The sequence below is a fragment of the Sciurus vulgaris genome (assembly GCF_902686455.1).
Source record: "Sciurus vulgaris genome assembly, chromosome: 12".
NCBI lineage: Eukaryota > Metazoa > Chordata > Mammalia > Rodentia > Sciuridae > Sciurus > Sciurus vulgaris.
Window position 1 is genome coordinate 68711984 of NC_136473.1, and position 19662 is coordinate 68731645.

At 34.0% G+C, this 19662-nt stretch overlaps 1 protein-coding gene across 1 annotated transcript in view; it reads left to right on the forward strand.

The window, feature by feature from the left end:
- Positions 1–19662, forward strand: part of USH2A (usherin) — a 777454-nt gene that overhangs the window by 273260 nt on the left and 484532 nt on the right. The window contains 1 exon segment of the mRNA XM_079107116.1: positions 1441–1671. Coding sequence (XP_078963242.1) covers positions 1441–1671 — 231 coding nt within the window.

Genomic DNA, 19662 nt, shown 5'->3' on the forward strand with positions numbered 1-19662 from the left:
GAAGACAGCTTGACAGTTTCTCCCACAACTAAACATGCTCTTACCATATGATCCCGCCATTCTGCTGCTTGGAATTTCCCCAAAGGAGTTGAAAAATTGCATACACACAAAAAGTTGCACATGCATGTTTATAGCAATTTTATGAATATTGAAACATTGAACTCAAGATATTTTTCAGGAGATTAATAAAACTGTACATACAATGGAATATTACTAATATGGGCTATCAATAATGAAGAAACCTTACATACTTACTAGTGAAATCAGATTGAAATAAGTCAATCTGAAAAGACTGCATACTATATGATTCCAATATGTGACCTTCTGGAAAAGGCAAAATAAATATTTAAGAGAGTAAAATGATGAATGGTTTCTAGGGGTTGGTGATGGGATATGAATGGCAGGCACAGAGGAATTTGGGGGCAGTGAAAACACTTTATAATACTATAAGAATGGATAGTTGTCATTATGCTTTTGTCCAAGCCCCTAAAATGTACAACACAAAGGCTGAATCTTAAGGTAAAAGATGAACTTCCTGTGATAATGATGTGCGTATTTAGGCTTATCTGTTATAATAAACCACTCTAGTGAGAGATATCAGTAATGATAAGAAGCTATTCAGGGGCATGACATATACCATAAAACTCTATCCCTTCCTCTCAATTTTGCTGTTAACCTAAAACTACCCTAAAAATTAAAGTCTTAATAAAACTACTTTCTGACTTTTCTTTTTAAATGAACTAAGAGATGTGGCATCCTAGGTCCTCTCTTCCTGTATTACCAATTGATTGGCACAAATTAGTGACAGTTCACCCTGCCCAGTTCTTCTCAGATCCTCTACTCCCTATTATTTTCCCAACTAGTCCATTTCAAACACTTTTGTTACATGCTCAGCTCCTTAGTTGTAACACCGAGTTAATGTGATGTTATATCAAGAGACTCTGTGTCTTTTGTCATCAGAGCTAGCCTTTAGCTGCAGTTTTCACTGAGGAATTCTGTAGTTCCTAGGCGAGGCAGCTCCCACTCAGCCAAAGGTAATTCTGCAGAAAAGGGGGTAGTCTATGAACCACTGGAGGCTGAAAGGTACAGAAACTAAGACAATGGAGCACATGCTTGCTAAATGGACTCTGGATGGGACATCAGCTGTGGCTACTATAATCTACTATTTATTAAGAAAAAAATTGAGAAGTTATTTTCAAGAAAAATATTTATGAAAGATTTTTATTAAGTAGTTTTAGTCATTTGTGTTTGGTCACATTGTAGATAAACTCTAGGTTGTATTGTCAGTTCTTAGAACCATATAGATACTTGTGACCACAACTGATTTGATTTTGATGATCTGATGTGTACAAGTGCATGTATTGTACATATGTGTGAATATTTGTGTCTACAGATAGAAACCAGATTCTTGAAAGTAACAAGAATTGTTCTATTATTTAGCACCTGCCCTCCTGAGGCCTCCTGTGGTTAAAGGAATCAACAGCTCGACAATCCATGTGAGGTGGTTTCAACCTGAAGAAGTTAATGGTCCCTCTCCTCTATACCAGTTGGAAAGGAGAGAGTCATCTCTACCAGCTCCCATGGCTGCCATGATGAAAGGAATCCGTTTCACAGGAAATGGATATTGTAAATTCCCTGGTACCACTCACCCAGTTGGTATAGACTTTACTGGTAAGTGTTTGACACTGTTTTACTTAAGAGATGCTAAAAGCCAAGGTGTTTTCTATTATTTTGATATCCCTTTACAATAGAATTTTACTATGCTTATTTATAGAAATACTAATTCAGTCTTCTTATAACCATAGCCTGATTGTATCAACACATCTATCATTTTAGTATTTTGGGGGCAAAAACTAAGGTGAGTGAAAGAATGAAAAAGAAATCTGTGGAGGAGCAGCCTTGTTGGATCAAAATATGTACTAAAGATGATGGTTCTAAGACATTATCAACTAGAATGTGTTTCTCAGAATATCATTTCTGAATCCTGGGGGCAAGTACATTGGACAAATGCCCCATGCTATATAATCTTGTCAATGTGCATCAGGTCATTAAAGAAAGATAAGAAACCTATTTAACTTTACCTGGATAAGCATTCCTAGCATATATTTGATGTACTTTTTTCTTTTTTTTTTCCATTTTTAGTGTAATAATTATTAATATCCCATGTTTTGTGGAGAGCATTGTAGGAAAACTAATTTCAGGGAAAAGAATCTTCTCTGGGCCAAGACTACAGTGAAGCAAGGGAGGCTCTTGCCCAGGCACAAAACTTAAAGGCACTAAATAACTCTGGACTAATATAAATAATATTTTAATGCAACATTTACAAAATGAAAATCAATGCAAAAAATCCACAAGAAAATCTTAATAAAATTTGAAATAAAATAAAAATTGGGCTCTGTACTTTTGTGACCCTGCCTCACTTGTCTTACCCTTCTTACCCTACTTCTTGTCTTACTAGTACTAGAATATTCTGGAAGCCCTATGACCTCTTTAATTATTGTTCCTAATAGAACTATTCCAGAGTAACTCTAGAGAACTGTAACTATTTATGGCGCATAGTTTACTTTTTCAATTTTTATTGTATTTTTGTCTTTAATTTTTCCATTACTTTATGGCAAATGGTTTATTTAACAATGAGGCTGGCTACTGATGTATGTTGGTAATAGATCATGATTACATTTTAGCCAAAATATATTGAGATTCTTACTTATTTTCCCAGTTCTATCAAAATCATCACTAAGTATCAGTAATTGAACTGCTGAGTTCCTGTGCAATGTACTTCTGCTTAATGTTCTTAAAGTGGCAAAAAGAAAAAAGTAGGTATATAAAAAATTATGCATAGATAACAATTAAAACTTTTTCTCACATGGAAGTAGCAGGTAACTCCCTGGCTGAACATTTGGCTCCTGATATGTTTCTTCAAGGAAATACCATTTGTTTCTGTTCAGCAGGATCTACTCTGCATAGATGTCAGCTTGGATTTGCAGGCTAGCCAGCACACAGATTTTTGATGGGATCACCTACTGTTGCTGCAGTGAAAGATAGAGTGGCCCGTCCACCGCTAATAAATTTAGTAGTCTTCGCTCTCTCTCTTATCGTCCTCATACACTGAGGTGCAATGGCTAGGGGCAGATGCAGTGTCTGGGAAGTTTTCCAAATTCCTCTTTAAAAAAGTTAGGCCATAAACACTGGCCTCAGTGAGCAGTATCCTTCTGTCTCTAACAAAGTGCCCAGCTGCACGGAAAATGTGCTTGGAGTACACATCAATTGAAGGACAGGTAGGGAAATCACAGTTTTGGCTCCAAGTACTCCCTGGAGCCATGGTGATTCCTGGAGAATATGACGTTCTACTGTGTTTGGTCACATTATAGGACATTGCTGATTCCCTTTTTACTTTTAAGATTTTTAACTTTTAAATAACCAGGTCTACATTCAGTCATTAGTTGGATCCTTTGGCTTAACTGCCAGATTTGGTAAAATAATTTTATTGAGAGATGTCATGGCTTAACTAAACTCACACAATTAACGAGTTAGTACATGTTTTCAAAATTAATGTGGTAGCTTTGTGTCAGCTTGTATCTTTCATAAGTGGAAAGATAAGTGTATAACAAACATTTTACATTTGTCTCACATATATATAATATATATATATATTCATTTTTCCTACATTTTTATTGGTGCATTACAGTCATACACACTGATGGGATTTGTTGTTACACATTCAAACATGCACATAATATACAATAAGACAATATAATTTGGCCAATATCATTCCCCAGCACTTCCCCCTCCTTGATACCTTTCCTCTTTCATTTTTATGATTATTCTTACCTTCTTTCATTCAACCTCTCAGCCACCCCATAGAATATTTTCACCCTTATAGTACATGAGGAAATGAGGCTCTGGGAAGGAACTTGCTCATGGTACAATAGTCACTGAATTTCAGGGTTGAATCAAGAATTGGATACTTCTGATTCAAATGCCAGGGCTGTGCTATAGTGGGGACAGGAGCTTTTAAGAACTGTTCCTTGGAAATTATGCAATGAGACATAAAATATGTAACACATGAATATGAGGTGAAATAATTATCAAATATTTCTTACCTAATACTACTAAGTGTTTTGGATTTGTCTTTTAGTTTATAGGCAGAAAACAGTAAGTAGAATTAACATTATTTATATTTTTATTTGTGTTCTCAAAGGCATTTTTTTTTTTTTTTTTTTTTTTTTTTTTTGCGGTGCTGGGGATTGAACCCAGGACGTTGTGCTTAAGCACTCTACCAACTGAGCTATATCCCCAGCCCCAAAGGCATTGTTTTTTTTCCCCCATAGCAATTAATCCCAGAATGCTTCTAGAAGCTAGAGTGTTATGTGAAAGAATGCTTTCAACTCCTATTCCTTTACAATTATATAGTTTTCAGATTCTGAGACAAATCTAATAAAATCTTGGGAACATCTAATTGATGAATTACATATTAAAAGTAAGTTTATGATAAGTTAAGATGTTCTTTATTTTTAATTGTTCATATAAAATATCAAACATTAAAATGATTCATGAATGTGAATGAAAATGTCAATTAACAAAGACAAATATATGGTAATATGTGTTATTATATATATATGAGAAAACAAATGAGATTTTTCCCATCAATGACAGGGTTTGTAAATGTATTCACAACACATTTCATGCTCATATTGAAAATCTCAGTACAAAATATTTCATCTCACTATTAGAAATTAATCTCATACAACTCTTATCTTTCATACTTACTTTAAATATTTTTATCTTATACAATATAACGATAAGAGTTCAAGCCTAACATATAGCACATGGATAGAATTTCAAAGGCTATCAGAGAAAAATGACATGCCAGTTTTAGGGCAAACCAATCCAGATTGATTTCTCAATCTCAGCTGATTTCTCAACCCAGATCCTCAAAGGGATCTTAGAATAATATATACCAATCTTTGAAAGAAAATGGATGCCACCTAAGAATACTACACCCAGCAAAATTAAGCTTTGGAATTGATGATCAAATGAAAACCTTTCATGATAAACAAAAGTTAAAAGAATTCACAACTAGAAAGCCTATACTAAAAAAAGTACTCAAGTATTTCATAAAGAAGAAATGAAAAATAAAAGTGAAAACCAGCAAGAGGAAGAACTACCCTAGAAGAATAGCCAATCAAAGAAGAAACTAATTTAAATTAAAAACCAAAAATAAATCAAAATGACAAGGAATAAAAATCATTTCTCAAAAATAACATAGAATGTAAATGGCCTAACCTCATTAATCAAAAGAGATAGATAGACTGGCAGATTGGATTAAAAAAACAAGACCCAACAATATGCTGTCTCTAAAAGATTTACCTCATAGGCAAAGACATCCATAGATTAAAGGTAAAGGGTTGGGAAAAAACATACCATTCATGTGAATCTTGTAAACAAGTGAGGGTTTCTAGCCTCATACAAGATAAAATGAACTTCAAGACAAAGTTAATTAAAAGGGACAAAGAAGGCCATTTCATACTGCTTAAGGGAATTATATATCAAGACATAACAATCATAAATATTTATTCTCCAAACAATGAAGCATCTGCATACATCAAGCAAACCCTTCTCAATCTCAAGAATTAAATAGACCACAGCACAATAATACTGGATGACATTATCCCACCTCTGTCATCACTGGATGGATTCTCCAAACAAAAACTAAATAAAGAAGTTATTAAACTAAAAAATATAATTAATAACTTAGAGTTACCAGAAATATATAGAATATTTCATCATCAGTGACTCAATACACTTTCTTCTCAGCAGCACTTGGATCCTTCTTTAAAATAGACCATATCTTAGGCCACAAAGCAACTCTTAGCAAATATTAAAAAAAAACAAAAACAAAAACAAAAAACACTTGCATTCTATCAGGTTATAATGGAATGAAATTAGAAATCAATAATAACATAAAAAATAGAAGCTACACTAACACCTGGAGACTAAATAATACATTATTGAATGACCAATGCATAGCTGAAGAAATCAGAGGTGAAATTAAAAAAAACTACTTACAGGTAAATATGAATAGCAATACAACATGTCAAAATCTCTGGAATTTTGATTCTAAGAGGAAATTTCATTGCATTGAGCTCATTCTTTAAAAAATAGAAATAAAATAAATAACCTAACATTATATCTCAAAGTCCTAGAAAAAGAAGAACAAATCAACACCAAAAGCAATAGTATACAGGAAATAATTAAAATCAGAGCTGAAATCAATGAAATTGAAACAAAATAAAAAACAATTCTAAAAATCAATGAAAAAAAACTTGGTTCTTTGGAAAAATAAATAAAATTGATAAATGCTTAGCCAAGTTAATGAAAAAAAAGAGAAAAATCTGAAGTTAGTAAAATTCATGAAGAAAAAGGAAATATTACCAAGGACACTACTGAAATACAGATGAATCAGAAAGTATTTTGAAAATCTATACTCCAATAAATAGAAAATCATGAAGTCATTGAGAAATTTCTAGATACAGAAGTTTTTAAAAGAAGGATCTTCTGTAATTTAGTAAATTGAAATTCTATTAATTCATTTGCTCTTACATGTACAAGATATGTTTGGCAAAATGTTTTATCCTAGGTGAGTAATACGCAATATTCTATATTAAAATGTGTTACTTAATTTTGTTATTAAAAATAGTTAATCTACCTCACACTAAGATATTTGGCAGACTACTATTTTTGAGAGTCTAATATTGTTCATGTATTACATAAAGGGTTATATTGCATGCCAATGCTTTGAACCACTGAAATTCCAATTCTGTTAATACAGAATATTTAAGTAAATCCCTAAAATTCAAAACTAGATTTAAACCAGAGCATCAGTGAATTTTTTTAAAACAAAGATTTTTTTAAAACAAATTATTTCAATATGAATCTTTCATATAATATTATAATGTTTATCATTTAAGATGATTATAAATTTACTAATGTTAAAACCTTAGTGTTTTAGACAATTCATCAACATAAAATGGATATTCAATTTTTGGATTTTGTCCATGGGTCTAAAGAAGCAGAAAATTCTGTACTGTTTCATGACAAAATGAGACAGCATTATAAATACCCATGGTGAAATACTCCCCTGATCATGTGGTGCTGATGATACTTTCTCCTTGGAAAGCAGGGATAGCAAACACAGGCACCACTCTCTTATGCAGCTGGAAGGTGTGATATCAAATCTCTGGAGAAAAAAAATTGTCACGCTTTTTTTTTTTTTTTCAGGAAAGCAGAGTAAATCCACTTGATTTATGCAGAGAGTTTAGTTCTTCCCATGTAATGCTAGTAATCCAAATGGAACTTGGTAAGAACAGCAACTAAAATATTTCTCAGATTGGCATTCTAAAGGTGACCCTTTCTCTCCTTGTAACTCCCCCGTCCGCATTATCAAAAACAGATCTGTGATCATTTGGAGGAAGATTCCACTATTGTAGTGTCCCGATGCCAATCACACCAGCCTTTTAAACTGCCTTTACCGGTGACCCTGCCCAGAAATCAGGAAGTGCCTTTGGGGAGATCTTTGTAGCAAGCCACTGGGGAGACAAGCACACATGTGCACCTGGATGTAATTCCCTTTTATTTGTCTTCACGAGAAATGTGATTACTGATGTTGAATATCTTGCAGATGAGAACTCTGTACCGTTTCTTCATAATAATGCTGTTCAAGGACACTAAATGATTGTCATTCATTTTTGTCTCAGTATTCACCTTCTCCCAAATGGCTAAACTGAAATGCTGTAGGATACAAAATGCAATTAATTACCAAGAAATGAAAAGAGCAATGCAGGGCTCCCAAAATATTCTTTAAAAGCATGTCGATTATATCTGTTACTCTGGTGTTTATGCTTTACTATTATTTTGTATTATTTTTTGTGAATTGGGACATTTAAGCACTTCATTAAAAGAAAGCTGATTATAAGCAGTTCTAGTGAAGGTGCAAGTAGGGCAAACTTCTTCAGATAGACTAATTAGTAAAAGCATATTAATTCTGACCTTCAACACCCTTGGTGTCCCAGTATTTGTTTTCTTCAGAGTGGGAGCAAGTAATATTGCCAGGAAGTGCTTTTAAAAAATTTTAAAAAGGCAGAGCAAAAACAACTGAACACAACCCCAAGTCTTTCCAAGGAAGATTAAAATCACAAATTGTGCTCAACCTCTGATGTTAGATTTTCAGCCATAGTCATTGAGGCCTAGCAGTTTGTTGAAGAGGCAGTAATGACAGAAGGACAAAGACAAGAACAGAAACATGGAATGAAAGCAAAGTGAAGGAGAAATGGCTTTTAGCCAGTGTGAGACCGATGTGTTTTCTGAGTGTGATAAGAGCAGGAGAAATGAGAACATCTGGTAGAGTTCATTCATGCAGACTGACAGGGACAGGGGTCTGAATGCACCCTTCTTAGAATGACACAAGTGGGACTCACCCAGGATAACTCGGAATGCCAAGAATAAACTTTACAGACCTCTAGTTTTTAACAGCATTTAATAGTGAAGCATAAGTATGTGCTTAGGAAGTGCTTTGGGGTTACATTACTCCAAGGGAGAGGATCATTTTTCCCCATTCACCAAATTCATCATAAAGTCCAGCTTCTGTATGCATGTGTTTTAGCTTTTGTAATTTTAAAGTGATTTTTGGGGGTATACTTCTATAATTTTGCTTTTTGTTTGAAATATTAATTATAGGTATCCAATAAGCTAAACTATCACTGACCAGCATGCCAATACAGTAGAATAATATTTTCACTGAAAAACAAACTTTTAGTTAGCTACAAACACTCTTTTAATCAACTTCAACATACATTTTTCCATCTCTTTTGTTATTAAAAAAAGATAAATCATCACCGTTACACACACTGTACACACTCATGTCACGCTCCTAAACACATGCTTTTCATGGTGTCCTAGGGTTCTTACGCAGTCTCATATTTACCTTCTTGAGCTGTTCATTGGCTTTTCTTCTAATATTTTGGGCATTCTGGATTTTCTCAATGACTTCACTGCTATTTTTAAAAGTGTCAACACTTAATGATATTCTGTACTGATATTAACAGAGATTAATTTGAATTCCCATTTCATCCAGCTTAAATGGATAGAGAAACTTTGAGCAGAAAAAATCCATAATGGTTACCAGTGGTAGTAAACCTACCACCTCAGAAGGGGATTGCTTTTTGATTTTTATAAAAATGAATTTATATATATATATATATATTCTTCAAAATTTTAAACATTTAAAGAATTATAGTTATTTTATATCAGGGTAAATATAACACCATTTAAAAAGTATAATTTTATTTCCACTCAGAAGATTCCAGTGATATCATTGCAGAAATGCAGTATCTTTCAAAACTGACAGCTAGTGGCCTGAGGAAATGTTTTACAAGATCATGCATTACAGTTCCACTTGGGGGAAGTGGGGGAAGTTTCAAGTAATATTTGACCACATCGAAGGTCTGTACACTGAAGGAGGTCTGCACACATAGCCCTCAGGTATTTGAAGACTCTGAAGGGGAGGCTCAGTTGCTGATACTCTCTTGACTGTAGAGCAGTCTCAGTTTGGAAGTCCTTTGACTGGAGTGCAACTTTACAGGGGAGGCGTGGATGAGGAAGGAGACAGGGAGAAAACATCTGCTTACACACTTAGACCATCTCCTTCATTCTGGGCAGCGGCAGTCATATTATTCCTGCAAAGAAAGGGCATCCCAGGAGGAATTTCATAAAGGAAATATATGGGAATCATTTAATGATTCTCCCTCACATACAGACAGAATGTTGACAGATATCTCTGTCATAGCTTCTTATCCTCTCTTTCCTTCTCTGAACCTGTTCTGTTCTTTCTCCTGTGCTTGCTGTCCATTGTGGGTGTTATAGATTGCCTGAGACAGGAACCAGAGCATGTCCTGAACACTACTCCTCACTTCCCTCCTCACGTTCCAACTATTATCCCCTCTCTGGCTGTTCTTCTGGTACATTTCTTAGAACTATGCCTCATTCTACCCCAACCTGTGCTGTGGGCCTGTCTGCCAACAGACTCACTCTTCCCTATGCCTCCTTCAAACTGATGATCTTTCTCATTCCCTTGTTTAATGCTTTTTAATAGATTATCAATAAAATGCCTTGCACATATTCTTTTCTGTCAGCCTGCTACCTTTCATCCTCATCTCTACATCCGTATGCATCCAGGTTCACTGTCCAGCTTTATGGTCCTCTTTAAGTCCATCCATTTATATTCTCTGAGATGCCGTGGTCTTTGACCAAACCAGTACCCTTAACTCTTCTGCCCTCCCTTATTTGAAAGGTCTTCTCTTTCCTTTCTCCTGCTTAATAACTATTAAATAGATTTCCAACAGTCCTCATTCTCTTCCTATACCAAATCTGAGTTAGGCTTCTTTCCTATATATATTACCACAGAAACCAAGAATTTCTCTATTATAGTCCTTGCTACACTCTGTTAGAATTGTTTCCCCAGTTATCTGTGTCCCAAATAGACAGAAATTATGACTGTCTTCTTGACAGTTATAACATTTGTGCCTTACACAACATAAGACACCCACCAGATGTTCGCTAAATGTTTGTTGAATGGCGAGTTAAGTAAATGAGTGATAGAAAGGGAAAATCTCAAAGATCACTTAACTATGAGAATTACTTAATGGTACAATTCCCTGTGCTTTAGAGTGTATTATACATTTTTTAAAAGTTTCAGTAGCTTAGAGCGATAGCTCCATTCATTTGGTCTCCATTAGCCTTAAATGTAGAAATAGATTTAAAACCCTATAGCACATAGAGACAAAATAAAATTCCTATTAATGATCCTTGTTGATGGTGATGTTGATTTTGTGTTGATTGCTATAGCTACAATTACATCAGAAATTGTTTTCTTCTTCACCATAGTTATCACACTGGATTGCTGGGAACCAGGTTGTTGTACATCTTTTAGATACAGGATCTCTTTAGGCTTATTAAATTTTGAGGTTAATGAATATTTTGATGCTTTTACCTATACATATCATTAGGGCTTATTGCAATAGGTTTAAGATGACAGTCATAATAAACATATACAGTACAATAAAAAGCACTTTTAATCTTGAAAGTGCTTTATAAAGAACAGTGATCAATGCTATGGATGGATTAACAGCATAATACTGATTGAATTCTATTTCAAGGGCAATGAAGGTATTGATGTTAACAATCTAGTTCGTAAGGATGAGGGAAGTAAAGAGTGCAGGTTCTGGATTTAGATTTATCAAGTGTAAAATCTGGCTCTCTGGCACACTGGGGGGTACAACTTGCATAAAAGTCACCCCCCCATTCTGAAGCTCAGTTTCTTCATCTGCAAAATGGACTCTTGCAAGGTTTCAATTCAGGAGTATCAAAGAATTGACAAACAGTACCTTAGTAGTCATCATTTTGTATGCATTTATGGTTAACTTTCTGTAATTCAGGACTTGAATTATGGGTCTCTCCATTTCATATATAAATTTTATGTGCCTAAGCCACATAAAACTTGAAGCTAGTCTTTTATGACCTTCTTCTACTACATAGCCCTGATTGTTCATTTCATTTTACTCAATCTATGAACCTCTGACCTTTTTTTTTTTTTTTTTTTTTTTTTGCCTTTCTTCTTTCTTTAGAGCTTACATGTTCCATGCCTCATCTCTGAACTTCTAGTGGCAATATTTGAAATTCAATATGCATGGGTAAACCTAACTATTTTTTCTTCATCTTCACAATCAATCTTCATAAAAAGTAAGGCTGTGTTAGCTGTCTATATTCTTATCTAGCAATCATGCCTTAATCTTCTATCATGTGAATTTTTTCTCCTGTCTTTATTGTAAATATTTTCTTCAAGATCTTCAATAATTTTCAAGATTATCTATAATTTTTAACAGTAAATTTTAACAAATATTTACCCTCTATGCCAACAAAATGTGTTGGTGTCATTAAGAAACATGAAGAAACAATGTTTCTTACCAAGTTTTCTCTTCTATTTTCTGCAATCTGTGTTTCAAGTCTTTGTATTTGCCTTTGCTTTCAGTATGCACCTTCATATGAAGGAATTCAAGTGTTCACTCAATCCATGTGCAGGTCTTTTTAAAATTTATTTTGATTCATTGTAAACAAATGGGTACAATTTGTTTCTCTGTTTGTACATGAAGTAGAGTTGTACCATTTGTGTAATCATACATGTACATAGGATAATGATGTTTGTCTCGTTCTGTTATTTTTCCTACCCCCCCAGCCCTTCCACCCCTCTTTTTCCTTTATACAATCCATCCTTCCTCCATTCTTTCCTCCCTTCCACCCCCCATTAAGTATCATCATCCTCTTATCAGAGAGATCATTCGTCCTTTGGTTTTTGGGACTGGCTTATCTCACTTAGCATGATATTCTCCAACTTCATCCATTTGCCTGCCCATGTGCAGGTCTTTTCTTAGTTTTACTCAGTCAACTGGATGACTGGTATTATAAAAAATGGATATTAAGCTGCTATTAACATTGATGTGGCTGCATCACTATAATATGCTGACTTTAAGTCCTTTGGATGTAAACCAAGAAGTGGGATAGCTGGGTCAAATGGTGGTTCCATTCCAAGTTTTCTGAGGAATCTCCATACTGCTTTCCATAATGGTTGCACCAATTTGTTTTCCCACCAGTAATTTATGAGTGTACTTTTTATCCCGCATCCTTGCCAACATTTATTGTTGGTTGTATTCTTGATAATTGCCATTTTGATTGGAGTGAGATGAAATCATAGAGTAGTTTCAATGTGCATTTCTCTAATTGCTGAAGATTTGAACATTTTTTCTTCTATTTGTTGCTTGATTGTATTTCTTCTTCTGTGAAGTATATGTTCAGTTCCTTAGCCCACGTATTGATAGGGTTATTTGGTTTTGTGTTGTTAAGTTTTTTGAGTTCTTTATGTATCTTGGAGATTAATGCTCTATCTGAGGTGCATATGGTAAAAATTTTCTCCCATTCTGTAGGCTCTCTCTTCACATTATCGATTGTTTCTTTTGCTGAGAAGAAGCTTTTTAGTTTGAGTCCATTCCATTTATTGATTCTTGATTTTACTTCTTGGGCTTTAGGAGTCTTGTTAAGGAAGTTAGATCCTAAGCTGACATGGTGATGATTTGGTCCTAGTTTTTCTTCCCTTAGGGGCAGGGTCTGTGGTCTAGTGCCTAAGTCTTTGATACAGTTTGAGTTGAATTTTGTGCAGGGTGAGAGATAGGGTTTAATTTCATTTAGTTATATGTGAATTTCCAATCTTCTCAGCATCATTTACTGAGTAGACTATCTTTTCTCCAGTGAATGTTTTTGGCACCTTTGTCTTGTATGAGATACCTGTATTTATGTGGGTTTGTCTCTGTGTCTTCTATTTTGTAGACTTCTACATGTCTGTTTTGGTGCTAATACCATGCCATTTTTGTTACTATGGCTGTGTAGCATAAATGTTTATAGCAGCTCAATTCACAATAACTAAACTATGTAACCAACCTGGGTGCTCTTCAACAGACGAATGGATAAAAAGATGTGGTATGTCTCTCTGCCTGTCTGTCTCTCTATATATACTCACACATACACACACACACAGTGTAATAGTACTCAACCTTAAAGAAGAATGAAATTATGTCATTTGCCAGTAAATGGGTAGTGCTGGAGAATATCATGCTAAGTGAAATTAGCCAATCCCAAAAAACCAAATGCCAAATGTTTTCTCTGATATGCAGATGCTAATTCACAATGGTGTTGGGGCTAGAGAAGAATAGAGTTACTTTAGATTAGGTAGAGGGAATTGAAGGGAGGGGAGGGAGTGTGGAGATAGGATAGAAAAACGAATTCGACATTATTACCTATATATGTATATAACTATATGACTGGTGAGATTCTACATCATGTATAACCAGAAGAATGAGAAATTATACTCCATTATATATGATATATCAAACTACTTAAAATGAATACAAAAAAATTTTTAAAGGATATTAAGCCAAACAAGTACGGTCCCTAATGGAACTTAAAAGTCTTGCAGTAAGATCATGTATCAAACACACAATTAAATAATTAAAAATGACTTCTGTGTCTACAGCTATGAAGCATGTCAGAATATCCTTCTGATAAGAAAAAAAAAAAGAAAAATAAAAGCTGGACAAAAATTCTTAAAAGGTAGTAAGGGTATCATTGAGTCACTACAACTACCAGGATTTGGAGGATCAAGGTTCCAGAAATAAGGAACACTGTAAGGTTAACCTTTTATCTATCTTTGTTTTTCAGTTATCTTTCATTTTCTAATCTGTATATTGCATAGTCTAAGAAAAGTATAAACAAAAATATGATTTGACAAAAAATTAGAGTTCAGAGCTTACCAAGGAAGAGGGGGACTGGTAAACATGCCAGGCTTTAAGTTGAAATCCTAGTGTTAGTTCTGAGATAAAGCCTTAATTCAGCTCAACTACTTGCTAGGATCAATGTTATCTTCATACCAGAAATATTTAAATATTTGCTGATAGGAAATTAATCAGAGACCCCAGAGTCTTATTTTTTCTCTACAGTGTTTGGCAATCAATTCAAAATTATCAAGACTTACCAAGAAATAGGATGAAATAATCAAAAGACAACCAAAACAAAACATAGAAATATATGCTTAAGTGATTCAGATATATCACATATACACACACAGATGCATGTATGTATGTGCATGTAATGTCCAGATACAATCTTTAAAATAACTGTTTAATACTTTTAAGAAAAACAATTTGCAGAATTTAAACTGGGAGCCAAAATGTTTTAGAGTAAGAATTCTAGGACTGAAATAGTAGCTGAAATTAGGAACTCACTAGATAAAATTCCAATTTCGTCTCTAGGAAAGTAAATGACATTTGCTTATCTTAAACAACTATGAAAGTTGAATAAAATATACAAAAGACTGATTGGCAATCATTTTGCAATGATAATGCAGAGGTACTGTGTTTGAGTTAAGGGAATGAAAGGAGGTGAGCTACACATTTGTTCCAGCTTTCTTCTCAAAGGCATTTTCTAAATTGCATACTGGAAATATGGAGCTCAAGCAGAGGCATTAGTATCTCTGGTTGAGGAGAATAAACCTGGAATTCTGGGCTGCAAAGGTAGTTTGGATTTGGTGGGTTGGTTCAGAGAGAACATAGCAATACCAAAGCACAATACAAAAAAAATCTGCATGAAATTATTCTTAGGTCTTCAGTCAACTTTTAAGATAATATTCTGAGAAACCAACAGAGCATCTGCTTGGTAGTTGGAGCTAAGTAGATGTTTCAGAGGCAACATTGAATTGATGTTTCAGAGGACATACCTTGGAGTGTGGAGTCAGTTAGCATGGAGAGACCTTACAGAATACATGAGCCTCCCACAAATCCACACTTGAGTAAATTCCATGTGCTAGAAGTAAGGGCTACATCTTCAGTGTACCAACAAAACTGGCAGATACAACCTAACAAAGCCTAATGCTAACCCTGATAAAGTCAAAGAAAGCAACCTGGTAATTTTACTGTCTGAAGAAAAAATTTATATTCTTCAATAAATGATAAGATAATATAGAACCCTTACTAAAGTATATTTTATTATAATTATGATACATAATAATCATACAGATTAATGGGATTCATTGTGATATTGCATACATTATACACAAAGTGTTGATCATTACAAGGATCCATCCATCCTACCTTCTTCTCTCCCTAGCATGCTTCCCAGTCCCTTAGTAATCCCTCTTCTGCTTTCAGTTATTTTTTTATTTTTTAAAATTTACATATATTTTTTGTTCTTTTTGGTTTTCCTTTAGTCTTCATATATGAGAAGAGGTCATGTGATCATTGTCTTTCTAGGTCTGGCATGGTTAGGTGAACATTGTGGCCATCCACTTTATGCAAATGACAGGATTTCAAAAGATTCTTTATGGCTTAATGATACTCCATTGTGTATACATATCATATTTTCTTTATCCATTCATCTATTCACAGGCACATAGGATGATTCTACATCTTAACTATTGTGAATAGTACCAAAATAAACGTGTATGCAGTATCTCTTGCATTCTGACTTCTTTCCCTTCAAATGCATACCAGGAGTAGAATAGCTGGATTGTGGTATTTCTATTTTTAGATTTTGATCAACCTCCATACTTTTTATAGTAGCTATACTAACATAGTAGTTCCCCCAACAGTGTATAAAGTTCCTCTCAACATTTTATTGATAAAAAAACATTTATTTTATTCACCTGAATATTTTATTTTTAAAATTTTAAATTTACTTATTTATTTTTTGTTAATAGTCATTTTAACTGGGACAAGATGGTACCTCATTGTGGTTTTGATTTGCATTTCCCTAATGGCTAATGATGGAGAGCATTTTTCATATATTCATTGGTTATTTTATTTTTATATTTTTTTATTTGTTCTAATTAGTAATACATGACAACAGAATGCATTTATGCATTTTGATAAATCATATATAAATGGAGTATAATTTCTTATTTTTCTGATAGTACATGTTGTAGGATCACTCTTCACCTTATTCATTGTTTCTTTTGCTGAGAAGAAGTCTTTTAGTTTAAGTCCATCCCACTTATTGATTCTTGTTTTTACTTCTTGCACTTTAGAGGTCTTGTTAAGGAAGTCACATTCTAGGCTGACATGGTAAAGATTTGATCATACATTTTCTTCTAGTAGACACAGGGTCTATGTTCTAGTGGCATTCTCATTTACCTCTAAATATATATATATATATTTTATTTCATCCTCCTACCTTAGCTTCCCAAGCTGCTGGGATTGCAGGCATGTGTCACCATGTCCAGTTTTTTACCCAAATAATCAGACTATTTGGTTTTGTTATGTTTTTCAAGTTTTTGTATATTCTGTATATTAACCCTCTGAAAGATGAATAGCTAGCAAATATTTTTTTCCCATTCTGTAGGTTACCGCTTTACTCTAGATTGTCTCACTTGCTGTGTAGTTTAGTATAACTCCGTTCGTTAGTTTTTGCTTTTGTCTTCTGTGTTTTTAGAGTTCTTTACAGGAAATTGTGGCCTATTCTAATATCATGAAATTTTTCATGTTTTCACGTAGTAACTTTAGAATTCAGATGTGACATAAACATCTTTGATTCATTTCAATTTGATTTTTGTACAGAGTGAGAGTTAGGAATTAAGTTTTAATCTTCTGCACATGGATATCCAGTTCTCCTGGCACTGTTTGTTAAATGGTCTATCCTTTTTTCAATGTGTGTTTTTGGCAACTTTGGCAAGCATCAATTGACTGTAGATATGTGAATTTATTTTTGTGTTCTCTATTCTGTTCCTTTGGTCTGTGTTCGTTTTTATGTTATTTTTGTTACCATAACTCTCTAGTATTTCTTAAAATCAGGTATTGTGATGCTTCCAACTTTGCCCTATTTGCCTAAGATTTGTTTAGCTATTGGGGGTCTTTTGTGCTTTTGTATGAATTTTAGGATTTTTAAAAATAGTTCTGTGAAGAATGTCATTGGTATTTTGGTCGGAATTGGGGAATTGCATTGAATCTATTGAATCTATAGATTCCATTAGATAGGGTGGACATTTCAGCAATACTAATTCTTTTTACTAGTGAACATGGGAGACCATTTCCCCCCTTTTGCTTTATTATTATTATTATTTTTGTCATCTTCAATTTTTTTTCATCAGGGTTTTATAATTTTCATTGTAGAGGCCTTTCACTTCCATAGTTGCTAAGATTATTTCTGGATATTTTATTTTGTGGGGCTATTATAAATAGGATTGATTTCTTAATTTCTTTTTCATCAAAATTGTCATTGGTGTATAGAAAAGTTACTGGTTTTTGTATGTTGGTTTTGCACCCTGCTTATGTACTGTTGTAGTTTGGATGTGAGGTGTCCCCCAAAATCTCATGTGTGAGAAAATGAAAGAAGGTTTAGAGGGGAAATAATTGGGTTGTGAGAGCCTTAAACCAATCAATGAATTAATCACCTGAAGGGACTGAGTGGTAACTGAAGGCAGGTGTGGTGTGGCTGGAGGGGGTAGAGCATTGGGGGCGTGGCTTTGGGGTATATATTTGTATGTCAAGTGGAATTTCTCTCTTTCTGCTTCCTGATCTTCATGTGAGTCATTTCCCTCTGCCACACTATTCTGCCATGATGTCTTGCCTCACCTCAAGCCCTGAGGAATGGAACTTGCTGTCTATGAACTGAGACCTCTGAAACTGTGAGCCCTCAAATAATTTTTTCCTTCTCTACAGTTGTTCTGGTCAGGTCCTTTAGTTACAGCAGCAAAAAAGCTGACTAAAATATGTACTGAATTCATTTATCAGTTTTAGTAACATTTTTGGTAGAGCCTTTAGATTTTTTCTATGTATAGAATGATATCATTAACAAACAGGAATAATTTCTCTTCCTCTTTTTCTTTTTATGTGCCTGTTATTTTCTAAATGCTCTAAAATTTCTAGTTTTATATTTAATAAGAGCAGTGAGAGTAGACCTCCTTGTTTTGTTCCTTATAGGACATGCTTTTAGTTTTTTCTCATTTAGTATGACGCTGGCCATAGTTTTATCATATATCATCTTTATGATGTTGAAATGTGATCCTTATATACCTAATTTGTTCAATGCTTTTATCATGTGGGAATGTTGAATTTCATCAGATGCTTTTTCTATATCCATTGAAACGGTCATGTGATTTTTATACTTCATTCATTTATGTGATATATTATGCTTATTGACTTGTGTCTGTTAGACCATCCTTGCGTCCCTGGGCTGAAACCAACTTAATCATCATCTATGATCTTTATGATGTGCTGTTGATTTCAATTTGTAAGTATTTTGTTGAAGATTTTTGCAGCTGTGTTCAGGAGGGATATTGTTCTATAGTTTTCTTATTTCGTTGTAGCTATGTCAGATTTTGGTAGGAGGGTAACCATTAGCTTCATAGAATGAGTTTGGAAGGGTTCCCTCCCTTCAATTCCATGAAAGAATTTGAAAAGCTCTCTCTCTCTCTCTCTCTCTCTCTCTCTCTCTCTCGTTACATCTAATAGTGTTTGTTTTATAACATTGCATGCTCCATTATTAGATGCATATAAATTTATAATCATTATATCTTCTTGATAAATTGATTCCATGATCAGTATATAGGGACTTTCACACTGTTTTGTCTTTAAGTCTATTTTCTTAGACAAGTAAAGTTACCCCTGCTTATCTTCAGATAGTGTTTGCTTGGAATCACATTTTCCAATCTTTCACCTCAGTCTGTGTGCATCCTTCCCTGTGATGTGGGTTTCTTTTAGGAAGCATATTGATGGTTATTGCTTTTTAATCTGTTCACCAATTCTGAATCTTTTAACTGGAGAATTAAAATGATTACCATTAATAGTTATCAATGAAATGTATGAACTTCTTTCTATCATTTTGGGTTTTTTTTCCTGCTCATTTTCAATTATTTTGTTCAATTCATCCTCTGTTTTTCATCTTTGTGTTTTATGACTTATTGTTTGACAGAGTTTGATTCTTTTCTAGTTCTCATGTGGGTATCTACTCTCCATGTGGTTTCTGTGCTTTTGTATGATGGTATTTACCTTCCTTCTACTTCTGAGTGTA